The sequence below is a fragment of the Solanum verrucosum genome, unplaced genomic scaffold (assembly GCF_900185275.1).
Source record: "Solanum verrucosum unplaced genomic scaffold, falcon-dt-bn FXZP01000049.1, whole genome shotgun sequence".
Taxonomy (NCBI): domain Eukaryota; kingdom Viridiplantae; phylum Streptophyta; class Magnoliopsida; order Solanales; family Solanaceae; genus Solanum; species Solanum verrucosum.
The window spans coordinates 5,292,075-5,306,233 of record NW_026020221.1 but is presented as its reverse complement, the minus strand read 5'-3'; the positions used below and the strand labels follow the sequence as shown (position 1 = coordinate 5,306,233).

Here is a 14,159-nt window from a genome sequence, read left to right as displayed (position 1 = left end):
CTGAACCCTTCTACTTACACCTTTGTCATCTGGACCCTTAAACTCAATAAAACACAATTTAACAAACCCCTCTGACCGTTGACCAGGCTTATGTGGCAGTAAGATGTCTGAGTTGGCAAAAGTGTGTAACTACACGCCTATTAAGGCGAGTGAGGAGCATTTTTACTTAAAAAAAATTTAAAATTATAAAAAAATAATTTTTTTAAACCATTAATTAAAAAACTCCTTCTTCTTCACCCATTACACCTCATTTTCAGCCATATTCATCCCTTGCCCAACCCTTTTTTTCTTTTTTTCCAAAATCAATTTTTCGGCTAGATCTGGTGTGTTGGCTGTTGGTTTTGTGAGGTTGGAGAAGGAAAGGAAAATGGTCGTGACGTGTGGCGGAGATGAAGGCAGGTAAAGGAAGGAATATGAGTGATTTCGCCGGCAACAATGACGACGGCGGCGATGGTTTGGGCCATGAAACAATGGGAAGGGGAGAAACTATAATGGGTAGATTTCGACAAGTTTCACAGCATAGGTTGGTGTGAAATTGTATTTGTAAGCAATTTGGGGTGTGAGGATTACGAAAAGCTTGGCCAGATCTGGTTGTGCGGTGGCCAGATCTGGTTTTGCGGTGGTTTAGGTTGTTGTTATTGTGGAGGTTGGAGGAGGAAAGAAAAATAATGATGGTGTGCGGCAGAGATTAAGATGGGTGAGGGAGAAAGTATATGTGATTTCGCCGGCAAAAATGGTGACGACGCCGGCGATGTTTGGTCGTGAAATAGGGAGAATTAGAAATGCCAATAATAAATTAAAATGTTATTACTTTACATTTTATTAAATAATTTTGGTTAATAATTTTAAAAAATAGTTATGAAATAATTATGATGTGGCATTAATATATCTGACGTGGATATGACATGTCAATTATATAAAGGAGAGTGAGCTACACACATGGTTGGAGGGGCTTAAAAGTCTCATTTTAATTGAGTTTAAGGGCCCAGATGACAAAGGTGTAAGTAGAAGGGTTTAGAATACAAACTGATACAAGTAGAAGGGTTCACCAGACCATTTCGCCTTTAATATTTGAAAAAATCTTTTTGGCCAGAATTATATTTTATCTATGTTATTTTACTTTTTTAAATATTTTTACCCTTTTAACTTTAATATCTTTTAACTAAGAAATGGAAAAAAATCAATTTATTTTTTTTAAGAAAAAAAATTATAGTTTTTTAAATTTTCTGACCAAATTCTGGTCAAATAATATTTAAAACATTTTTCAGGAGTCGTTTAGTTTGAATTCAAATTATGATGAAATTAGTTATGATGAGATTAATTATGATGAGATAAGTTATGATGAAATTAGTTATGATGAGATAAGTTATACTAAAATTATTTTTTATTGAGTGTTTGATTTGTTGTATTGAAAATAATAAATCTTAAGAACAATATATATGTTTACAAAAATACCCTTCATGAATATGAAACGTAATGTATAAAAGTGTTTAAAGGAATATTTTTGTCATTTAGTCATTTTATGTCGGGATTACTATACCACCCAAGGGAAGAGACTTGATACTAATTATTAATCCCCGAATAAGTTATCCCGAACTTGCCAACCAAACAACAAATTAAGTAACACTATAATTTAATCCCATGACTATTTGAAGTTATCCTTCACACCAAAGTATTAAATTTAATATATTCAAATAGTAATATAGTAATGTTACTCCTATTATTTATTATTTCTTAAGGTGTGTACTCAGTGGCGGATCTAGGATTAATATAGTAATGTTACTCGCGGATCTAAAATTCTAAGGTTGTCGGTACTCTGAAAGTGGAGGAATAAAAAATGTAAAAAAACATATTAATAGTGAAATTCGAACCCAGGGTCAACAACACTGAAAGAGCATTAAGCACCCACCCAAGAGCTAATGGGCCTGTTAGATCATTTATTCATTAGGCGTTTTATATACTCATAAATACCTCTTAATTTCTACTTAGATATATATATTTTGAGACGAGATTAATGGGTGCTAGAGCACCCGGTGAACTCTATGTGGGTCCGTCCCTGTGTGTACCAAATCAATAGTGGACAGTTACTGTTGGACAGAAAGAGTAACACTTTATTTGAATTGCGCATTGTAAAATTCGTTCAAAGATAGTAAAAAAATAATAATTTCACCACTACATCACAACTGATGTTAGTCCCTTAGCTTCATTTTACTGTGGTAAAATTGGTAAGAACATTATATTGTTTTTACCCTTTTCGTGATGTGCGTGCTTAGCTTGTGATAGCAATAATCGATGAGCTCCACTTTTCTCAAAAGTGAATTTTCCATTTGTCAAATTAAAAAGAAGTGGAAGACATTGATTCATACTTTTCAATCTTTGCTGTTGGTGATGTTATAATTGGACCGACACTCCAAGACACCGTTTATTTTCTTAAAAAAATGTTTGATATTGGTATTGAGATATAATTAAATTTAAATTTGTACATTATAATATTTATTTTCGAGAAGCGATGCTCTTAATATAATTTTTTTCGTTCCCAAGAACTTGAACCCAAGACTTTTACAGAAAGGTGGAGATATCTCAACTATTCCATTATAATTCATATTGTTGTTCTCTTTCTCTAACACCTATCCGGTTGTTACTCAGTGTGTTTGTATTGTTAGTTTAAATACAATGTTTGTTTTGATTGTTACATTAATTTTATTGTATCGTATTATTTAAATCCATCATTAGGTAACAATGGAAAGTTCCATTATGTGTAATGACCGATTTAGTGTGATCATGTCGTTACCTTCACTATAGGAAAAGTGAATTACATGGGGATTTTCCTAGGGATTAGTATGAAAATTCCCATAAAACTTATTTTCCTGCAAATTTTCATACTAATCCCCATGTAATTCACTATTTTCTTGTAGTGCTTATTATTTTATCTTTACTTATTATTTAATAATCTTATTGTATACATCTTTACCTTATCTTCTTATAGTAATTCTACCTCCATACTCTACTTTTCTTTTATCAGTCAAATTTTTGGTGTGTGATATTATATAACAATATAGAACGTACGATCTATAACATAATATGATATAATAAGATATATTATGAAATAATACGTAATAACTATCCAAACATAATTTAGTTTTGTCTACTCCAGTCCTTGACCTGGTAAATTGACTTTGTCCGCTTTCTCTCTTCGAATTTATATAGCTATGAATTATGATCATTAAATTTTAAAAAAAATTAAATTCATAAAATAATTTAGACTACATCAACTTCAAGATAATAGTTCAAAATAATGTGGCCATTCAAGTCAAATAAATGAAATAATATAATGTTATGTATGTAGATGACATGTTTTAGCTAATAAAAATTGGAGCTTGTCATCAGAGAAATATGATTAATTAGTCAATTTAAATCGACTAATCAAATCACATATTCTTCTGTAAAAATATAAATATGGGTCCTTGTAAGTTGTAACTCATAAAATGATTGAAATTAAGAACAAGAACCAAGAAAGAGCTTGTGGATATATAAAAACCAAATATTTCTACAAATTCAAGCAATCAAGTTTTAAGTGTGAAAACGAAAGAAAATCAACAAAGTGTTCAAGATCAAATTACTTATTGTAAACTCTATATTCATTATTTGTGGCAATTATTCAAGTGTTCATGAGAAATAATTCAAATTTAAGTTCATAATGGAGATTCAAAATTAAGCTACTCGTACTTTTGAATCTAAATCGAATTCAAGTTCAACTTATAAAGTTTATATTATTATTGAAAAAATTAAGTATTATTATAAAGATTGTGACATTCATTATACTTTGAATCAAATATATTACTACATTTGTCGCTCAATTTTCATGTCTTGATGGAGCATTATTTTTTTCGACTTGAAATTTGTTGTTTATCATATTTATATAAAATATCATATTTAGTCAATCCTCTAAAAATATCATATTTATATAAAATATTCAAAAACAATTAATTTTATAATAATCATTCTATTCATGAGATGATTGATATCTATAAGACTATAACCTACTTTTGATCATTTTCACTTTTTTTTATTTTTTCGAATTATTTGTTATGCTTTTTCTTGAGCTAGAGGTCTATTGGAGACAATCTCTGTACCTTCCAAGATAGGAGTAAGGTCTGTGCGTACGCATTACCTTTTCCAGCCCCACATGTGAAATTTTACACTAGATATATCATTGTTGTAGCTTGTTTTAGACCACACATTTCAAAGATTTGCTCCTTTTCTAAATTTCGTATCCAATAAACATAATCACATAAATTGAAATAGAAGAAAATACAATATTTACTTTAGAATACACCATTATTCTTGTCCATGAAATTTCCTTCCTTCTAAGTTCAATCAATCCCCCTAAAAGACTTTTCTCCTTCAATGTCATTGGTAAACTTATTTACAACTTCATTATTGTGGAAACTTATGCAGAGCATAAAAATAATAAAGTTTTAAAAAACATTCTCTTGCCAGTTGAATCTTTATTAACTAAAATGTATTAGTTAAATTTAACAATTAGCCCGTCTAGCTCAGTTGGTAGAGCGCAAGGCTCTTAACCTTGTGGTCGTGGGTTCGAGCCCCACGGTGGGCGCAATTTTTTGTTTTTTCCCCTTCACATAGCGTATTCAGCGAAAATGATTGAACTTTCTAGTTTTTGGAAATTGATTTTTATCTTTTACATTGTTTTTTTTGTCCCGCTACTTGATGAGAATAACCATGAATTATTGAACTTTCTAGTTTTTGAAAATTGATTTTTATCCTTCACATTGTTTTTTTTTTGTCTCGCTACTTGATGAGAATAACCTTGAATTATAGTTGTGAGAGGACATGTTTTTTAAGACTACTTTATATTCTTAGTTTTAGAAATTGTTTTTTATCCTTTGCATTGTATATTTTTTTCTCTCGATACTTAACGAGAATAACCGTGAATTACAGTGGTGAGAAGGTTAAATTTTTTAAGACCACTTTATAGAATAGATGCATAGGACTAAGCTACTCTTTTCTTGATGTATAACAATGAAGTCATAACGAGCTATTTGTAGATGGAGAATGATTGCACAAGCGTGACATGTGTAATAGAAGGTTGTTCCTCTCGTGCATATGCGACACATCTTAGACGTGAGACATGTATCATGCTAACTCATCATGTGCAATGACAAGTGTCGTATGTGCTGACTGTCGTATTAATTCATCAGGCGCGGTGACAAATCATGCATGCTTACATGTATGATATATCATGTTGATCAATTATATTTGTGTAATACGTATTACATTTCTCAATCTATTTTGTCGTACATTTAAGTATAGACACTTCCTATTTATGAAAATAGCCGCTTAAATCTCCATAGTCCATCAAAGCGTTAAGTAACTTAATTATACTAAGAGTTAACTAACTTTCAAGACAACAAAAAGAAATTAAGGAAAAGACAAAATTAATTTTCTTATTTGTAAAAGATAATTTAATAACTTCCTAACATAAAAAAAATAAAAAAAAATGAAAAAAACAACTATTTATGAAATTAGTCGTCAGCAAGATTGGATTGAGTCAAGAGTGTTGCAGTGGCCTACCATGCTCCATACCTATTGAGCCAGTCCACCTAAATCATTATTTCTCACACAAGTGGGAGGTTGTAAAAAAAAGGGTAAAAAAGTCAAATTTATTTTTGAAATATGCGAAATGGAACAAATTTATCCCGTGGTTAATAATTGAAGTCAAATATACCTTTAACGTTATTAAATGGGGTTAAATTTGCCTTTATTTTCAAAAGGCAGAAGATTGATATTTTGTAATGTTGTATATTCAGCAATTAAGATTTATCGTTTTAAACGAAAGTAAACTAAGTCTTTCACATAATTATCATCGATGTATATTAGTTGAACTCATTTTGAAATAATAATAATACAATAATAGGTAAAAAAATTCCAAATAAAATGTAAACATGAGAGTACAAGTGCCTTTATTCCAGCCACAATAGATTCTCTTGTCAGCTGATAAATTCTTCCCATGACCTATGGGCTCCATCCCTCTTTGTCTTTTTTATTTTTAAAAAAAACATATTTAATAAAATTTTACCAATCGAGTTTGATGAGTATAAAGTGTACATAAATTTTATTATTATCTAATAGAATAGAGAGGGTGTTTTCGAAAAATGAATCAAGTATCTCAAATCTAAAAACAAAAAAGAATAAAATATTGTAGAAAACATTAGTGTAATTCGAATCGAACAATAGTTATTGATTTATCGATAATACATTATTGACTTAATGGTTTAAATAGCTATTTTGATTATTTTTTTATTATCAGGTTATCAATTCTTAACAGTTTAAAGTTTTTTCTTAATGTGTTAACTGATAAACCGATAGTAAATAAAATAATTATATTTATACCATTTTGTATATAAAGTCATTGACTTAAGGTTTAGTTTTCATACTTTTATTTCAGGTAGTCTCAAACTTTTGATTATTCTACAATGTGATAGTTTTATTTTTTTAGCAAGATGCAATATGTCAACTGATGTGCATGGTTCATTTGATTTTTTCAACTTGTTTCTAAGTGATTTTCAATTTCAACAATTTTTTTGGCAATAAATCTTAACGATTAAATCGATGACGATCAATAATCGAGAAACTAATATCTGAATGATAATCAATAGCCAAATCAATAAACTTCAAAACATTTATCTGGATATTTCTATTACAATTTAGCAAGTCTACAAATAGATAACCAATAGTCAAATCGATAAACTTCAAAATTGAACTTAATCGAAAAAACCTAGCAACTAACACGATAACACAAAGAATCATAAGCCTACAAGTTGACACCTTTTTTTTAAAACTATAATTCAAAAACATTAGTAATGGAGTAGTTTTGTTTTTTTTAATCAATTTTTTGACTGATAGATACTTCTTTCACCTCTGTTTTCTCGACAGATCTCACTACAAAAATCTCCATTATTGATCTCTGATCTCTCCCAAGAACCCAGAAAAATGGCCATATCATCAATGAAAAACCTCTTCAAAGAACGCAAAATCCCATTTTTGTTCTCCTTTTTCCTTTTACTAATCTTCGTCACTTTCATCCTCATATCAAACTCACAAAAATCCCCTGTTTTCATAGCCACCGACATTTCTCAGCACCATTCTGAGACACCCATTTCTTCAAATCCGATAATTTCACAAACCCAATTGAATCCAATCACTAAGGATTCAAACCCATCTGAGGATTTTGGATTGAACGATACGAAAAACGATGAATTGGGTGTGGAGAATTTTGATTGGAAGCTGTGTAAGGGTGCAGTTGCAGTTGATTATATACCTTGTCTTGATAATTCGGAGGCTATAAAAGCGCTGAAATCGAGGAGGCATATGGAGCATAGAGAGAGGCATTGTCCTGACCCAAGTCCTAGGTGTTTGATTCCACTGCCTGATGGGTATAAACTGCCAGTTCCATGGCCTAAGAGCAGGGACATGGTGAGATTGATAGGTTTTTTTGGTGGTAAGATTTGTTTTCTAATTTTGTTTTAACTGTGGCATGGTATACTGTTTTTATTTCCTTTTTGATAGAGTTACTGGGTATTTGTGCTTGTGGGAGGTAACAGGTAGCGTCGTGGCATTAGTGAGCTGCGCGCAAGCTGGCCTGGACACCACTGTTATAAGAAAAAGCAATTGTTAGTTCAGTAATGCAACCTATTACCTGTTACCTCCGTGCAAGCTGGCTTGAACACCAGTGTTATAAGAAAAGGCAATTGTTAGTTCAGTGGGAGCTGGATCTTATAGTGGTTATAGCTGTTAGTTCAGGTATAGTACGGGTTGTATATAGAGATGTGAGAAGTTTAGCTTTCGTTAAGGACTGACTGTCCTGTTACTAGTGCTTTAATTTTGGCGGTGATATGCGAGAGTAGGGGAGAATCTAGGATTTCAAGAAGATGGGTGCAATATCATGATAGGCGGATCCACGATTTAAATTTGATGGGTTCAACCATTACGTTCTTACTGTTGAACCCATTACACTTATGAAATTATAGGTTTATTTTTTTTTTAAAAAGACTTTTTTTAGTGATTCTTCACATATATATGTGTATTCCATGTCGAAATGTTGGCTTTAGTTCAACCCATTGTCTATATGCTACATCCTCTGCTGCTACTAGATTTAATATAAACATTTAATTTAATTATATAAAGTTTTATGATTACAAAAGGAGAATAGATATTTCAAAATGTTTGATTTGGATTTGAAAGAATAAGCCAAGTATAAAGATGAGAAATAGAAGAAAAAACGTAGTTAAAACACAAGATAAACCCGAATTGAACCTTCAAACTCAATCGTACAGGTGCACTCAATAACCATTTCACCATATGACACTTTAAGGTTTAAGCTTAGGCTTGCACATCTATATTTAAGTAGTATGGAATATGGATGCATGTGAAACCACACCCCTCCCCTTGGATACCTCCCTGCACTAGTGCTCTTGTTAGTGTTAGCACTCTGATTGTCAAAATCATTTTTTTTACTTCTAGGCAGCTGTTGCTGTAATAGTCTTTCCTTACCCACACATTTATAGAGAAAAAGATTGGACATTCATGGCTGCATAAATTGTTCGGCATCCGTTTAGTGGATAACATGGACTGTGAATGGATCATCAGTTGCAGTTATTTTTAATCGTCCAAAAAGCAATATTTTTCCCTCTTTTTCCCCTATTTTTCTCTTGTGAAATGAGACTATCAGAAAGGCATGAACGTGGCTGAGACCATTTTATCAACTATTCAGAGTGCTCACAGGTACATAGTGTTTTTAGAACAACCATCCTACTATTCATTGGGTGACAGCGATTATAAATTTGTGCAATATCTGATGGGCAAATATGGTTTGCCAATAAAATCTTTGGTACTGAAGCGCCTTATTGGCTCCGAATGTACTCTCATGGCTTATTGTAACCTACAAGTTTCCCATCATTTCACTTTGACTTCTGTGCAATTATAGGTTCAAATACTGATCGATTTCCTCATTTTACATGTTGCAATTCTCTGATGAATTTGATGTGGAGTTAATCCAAAAGCATCATTTTCAATTTACTCATATATTTTGCTCGACTTGTCAAAAAATACCTTTGCAGTAACTGATTTTCTGTTTATTTTTAACTTCGGATAGATATGGTATAACAACGTTCCTCATCCTAAGCTTGTGGAATATAAGAAGGACCAGAATTGGGTGGTCAAATCTGGTGATTATCTTGTTTTTCCTGGTGGTGGAACACAGTTCAAGGATGGAGTGACTAACTATATCGAGTCAATTCAAAAGGTAGTGTCTCTACTTTACATACATGTCCTTAATCACATCAAGCTACATTATTATACAATATATGTTTGGACTACTGTTAAACTTTGTTGGATTTCATACTTGTCCAAGTTCGTTGCTTTTGTCAATTGAATTAAATTGTAATTCTGGCCATACATTAGTGAAATGCTACTGTTTGGATGCTGTGACCACTTTTGATGCATAATGTTTTTTATTGTCTCTATACATTGTTCTGTGACCATTTCAAAGGGATAGATTGTCTGTATAAATCCATTTTCTAGTGACGAAGTTAGGACTGGTCAACTTTGATGAACATCATATTGCATGTCCTGAGTTTTTCATATGAACCTTTACACATTTCTCAAAGAAGCTTCAAACTCCTTGCTCCTTCGACCAATTCTACTGTAAAATGAAATGCAGGTGAATCTTTGATATGTTAATTTAGATTATAATTGATACTTCTCTGTGATTTTCAAGTAGGGTTCTGTATATCTCTTTCATGAAATGATGCAGTTAGAACCATTCTATGGGAAAAAAAGTTACTTTTATGTAATCAAAAGCCAAAGGCTTCTAGATAGAAGCCAAGGGTTATACATGTTCATACACGGTTATTCCATACTAGCAATGGCCATAGGATTTCTCAAGAATATCTGATCGAGAAGTTTGTAGCATTAATTATTACATTAAAGAAAGTGATACAATACCCATAAACAATTGAAATGCGTATTCTCCAAGTTATCTAATCATGTTGTATTTGTTTTATAAGCTATTCGTACACGGCTACACGCACTAACACCTAAGTATTTTCATTTTCATTTCACGATTGTTTATGTTGCCTGCTTAGGGATTAGTGGCTAAGAAACGAGTAATTTGAAATTGAAATTCTTTGAGTGATCTTGGGCTTCTCAAGTGTGCAGCAAGTATACTGTAGTACTATTTCGTTAATTTCCATTTTTCTTTAATTTTGTCCTTTCTTTTCTTCTTTCAATTGCTTTCTTGCTCATATAGGGAGAGGTTATTTCTTCATCTTTCATTTGTTCTGCAGTCATTATGTTGGGAATTTGGGATGATCCCTGGAGCCCTACTGTAGTTAATGTATTTTTAAGCTGAGATGTTTCTTACTTTTTCTTTCAGACTTTTCCAGAAATTGACTGGGGAAAGCATATAAGGGTCATTTTAGATGTTGGCTGTGGTGTTGCTAGCTTTGGTGGGTATTTGCTGGATAAAAATGTCAATACCATGTCACTTGCACCAAAGGTTGAACATGAGGCTCAGATACAGTTTGCACTCGAACGTGGAATTCCTGCTACTCTCTCAGTCATTGGAACTCAAAAGCTGGCATTCCCAGATAATGCATATGATATGATTCATTGTGCAAGATGCAGGGTTCATTGGGATGGAGATGGTAGTTCACTATTTTCAAATTTCCAACACCATCATCTATACTGTTTTAAACTCAGTAATTCAATCTGAAATTGCAGGAGGGAAACCATTGATGGAACTTAACAGGATACTTAGGCCTGGAGGGTTTTTCGTATGGTCAGCAACGCCCGTTTATCGAGACGACGAAAGAGATAAGAAAGTCTGGAAAGGTTTTTACTTGTGGATACTCAGTTCTCCGAATTGAAATTCTTATATAAGTTTTTATTTAATGATCAGCTTCAATCTGAATGCTGATTAGGCATAGTACTGGAATTTTGTACCTTTGTTCTGTTTGCGATCACTGAATTTTATTCTACAAGCTCTGTGAAGACCAAGAAAACACAGAGCTTAAAAGTGAAGCTTCTTGAAGTAAGTTATTCATTATCTCTAAGTGGCACTTTACTTTCTTTCCATTTGCAGCTATGGTTGCACTAACTGAAGCAATATGCTGGAAGGTGGTGAAGAAGACCTTTTTTGACTCAGCTGGTGTCGGGCTTGTTATATATCAAAAGCCGGTTTCATCATCCTGCTATGAGAACCGCAGAGAAAATAATCCACCTCTATGTGACCAGAACAATAGATCAAATAGTTCATGGTATGCTCAATACACCTTGATGGTCATTATCATTGTATCCTTGACTTCATCACATTGTCATCATTCCGCTCCAATCATCTCTTTTATATCATATGAGCAGGTATGCGTCTCTGGACAGCTGCCTTGTACCACTCCCCACGAGCAGCAGTGGCAATACATATGAGTGGCCTACACCCTGGCCCCAGAGGCTCAACAATAAACCTGAACGCTTATCCCAAAAAACAGATAATGAAGATATTTTTGATGAGGACACAAAACATTGGGCAGCGTTGGTCTCAGATGTTTACCTTGGAGGCCTTTCTATTAATTGGTCAAGCGTGAGGAACGTGATGGACATGAATGCTGGTTATGGAGGGTAAGAGAGAAACTACATTGGAGACGCACATTGTCATTCAAACTTTATTTTCTCTGTTGACCTAACTTGGTGACTTTCCATGGTAATTACATTTACAGGTTTGCCTCAGCAATCATTGATCGACCCCTCTGGGTAATGAATGTCGTTCCCATCAGTGAGCCAGATACTCTCTCCATTATCTTTGACAGAGGGCTGATTGGTATATACCACGACTGGTGCGAGTCCTTCAATACCTATCCTCGGACATATGATCTTCTGCATTCCAGCTTCCTATTCGGAAATTTAACTCAAAGGTTCAATAACTACTTTCTCAGATTAATTTGCTCATTGTGGTTTCTTACCTAGTATTCAGTACCCTTTTTGGGTTATTGACTAATCCAGATTCACGCCATGTATGGCGAATTAAAGGGTGGAACCGCTGCTTAACAGAACTTTTTTTATTCTTAGAGCCTAAACTTGAGACTTTTGGTTAAGAATGGAGGGATCCTATCCATCCCACCATAACCCTAGTCGAGTAGTCGTAGCTGCTGTGGTTTCATTTGTATCCTATATTTTCTCACGAGACGAACTTTTTGGTCTCTCTGTTTTCACAGATGCGACGTGGTGGAAGTAGTTGTGGAGATGGATAGAATAGTGAGACCAGGTGGATATGTTTTAGTTCAAGATACAATGCCAATGCTTAACAAGCTTAGCTCAATTCTTCAATCACTTCATTGGTCAGTAAATCTGCAGCAAGAACAGTTTCTTGTTGCTAAAAAAGGCTTTTGGCGTCCACATGACAAAGTCAGAAAGTGAAATTCACAGCCTCTTTTTCCTTGTATATTTATTTATATATATTACACTTATTTCTCTCTTTTATGCCTACAAAAGAAGAAAAAATGAACTTAGTTCTCAAATTGAAGCAAATTTTGTTCTTATGTATCACTAGAATTCATTCTTTTTCACAAGTGTTTGTTTGAAAATATGCACAAGTTGAGTTTGCATCCTCTTATCTGTTTGAGTTGCATTTATTTATTTTTTTCAAAAGAAGAAGTTAGTGTTTGTTTTTTGAGATATTCGAATTTAGTTTTTGCAAAACCTTTCAGAAACTAGATTTTCGCAGTTTATAGGGGTAAAATTTACAAATAGTCACTTTTCCACACTTGAAATTGTAAAATAACCATTGTCATGAACACATTTGCCCTATTTTGTTCTGGTCTTTAAATTTTACTCCTGAAGACCTAATTTTTTTTGTATCATAATATCTCAGAAGTTATGTTTTGCTCTATTAAGATCAATCCATTGGAAAGCAAGCAATGTGATTAATTTATTTTTTCTTGTGTCGACAAATTCTTCTCTATTTTATTAAACAAATCAGTCATACTCTTATATTTTTATAATAATAGAACTATACAAATAGACTAAATATTCAATTTGTCATCATGGACTTTTCATTTTAAAAAAATTAGTAAATTGACCAATCTAATATACCATTTACTTTGTTTGCCCCATTGTCTAAGTGTTACGCAAGTATAAATATACTTAAGAATTTTCCTAAGGGTCCATGCATGCATCAAACATCATCATAGAAGTCGAAAGGTAATTTAAGTTTTATGTATTCATGTCGAAAAAAAATATTTACATAATCACATCAGATAAATATACTTATATGTAACTTTATTTAATAAGTATATAGTGGTAACATATATTCATATAACAACAATTAAATAACTTATCATTCAAACTAAATCCCGAGAGAAAATAAAAGATTAGTGAGGTAAGGTCTATAGACTGTAAGGCAGAAGGCTTGAAAGGAAGTCCCTACTTATACCCCTGCTCCCTCCTATCCTTGATGGATCAATTGAACTTTTTTGGGATAGACCGACTCCTACACGGCAAGCCTTTCCTTTCTTCATAAAGGAAGAGAACCGAAAAGCTTTGATGCGAGGAAAGTCAGTCTATAAAGACAGACTAATTCATAACATGTTTAATTACATTGATAACATTAATTCATTTAGGCTTCTCGCGAATTAGTTGAATTCAAAGGAGAAAATGGGCGTTTGGCATAGTTCTTTGGCCGGTTATATTTGTAGAAAACTTTAAGTTTTGTGCATTGACATTGATGTACAAAATAATTATTAATCAAGTAATTTGTTATATTTCTTGATAAATATTAATTGATAATGTGATAAAAATAATAACTATCTACTATCACATGTTAAACTACACCAATAATGTAAATAACAATCTCTAACCATCAGGGGCGAATGGTGTGTTGTGATATTGAATTAATATGAATCCAGTAATTTTGATATGAAGTATTGATTTATACGTAAAAATGCACTGAAATTTTAATAAATAGGTCTGAACACATAATTTTGAAAATACGAGTTTAAATCCTAAATTTGTCTCGGCACTATCTAATTCCTATTCGTTATTAATAAACAGATAAGTCAACTCCTTCAACTATATTTATATCAATGTGA

The 14,159-nt window shown here is 32.6% G+C and overlaps 1 protein-coding gene and 1 non-coding gene across 2 annotated transcripts; both read left to right on the top strand.

Annotated features, from left to right (window-relative positions):
• The first annotated feature begins 4,545 nt into the window (after positions 1 to 4,545).
• Positions 4,546 to 4,618, top strand: TRNAK-CUU (transfer RNA lysine (anticodon CUU)). The gene has a single exon. It is a non-coding gene; the product is annotated as a tRNA-Lys (tRNA).
• A 2,308-nt stretch (positions 4,619 to 6,926) lies between these two features.
• On the top strand, positions 6,927 to 12,677 carry LOC125831258 (probable methyltransferase PMT23). Its single transcript, XM_049510455.1, has 8 exons — positions 6,927 to 7,497; positions 9,176 to 9,325; positions 10,457 to 10,727; positions 10,804 to 10,914; positions 11,165 to 11,339; positions 11,440 to 11,694; positions 11,793 to 11,987; positions 12,288 to 12,677. Exons 1-8 carry the CDS (start codon positions 7,015 to 7,017, stop codon positions 12,487 to 12,489), a joined length of 1,842 nt encoding a protein of 613 aa, XP_049366412.1. The 5' UTR covers positions 6,927 to 7,014; the 3' UTR covers positions 12,490 to 12,677.
• Positions 12,678 to 14,159: the final 1,482 nt, after the last annotated feature.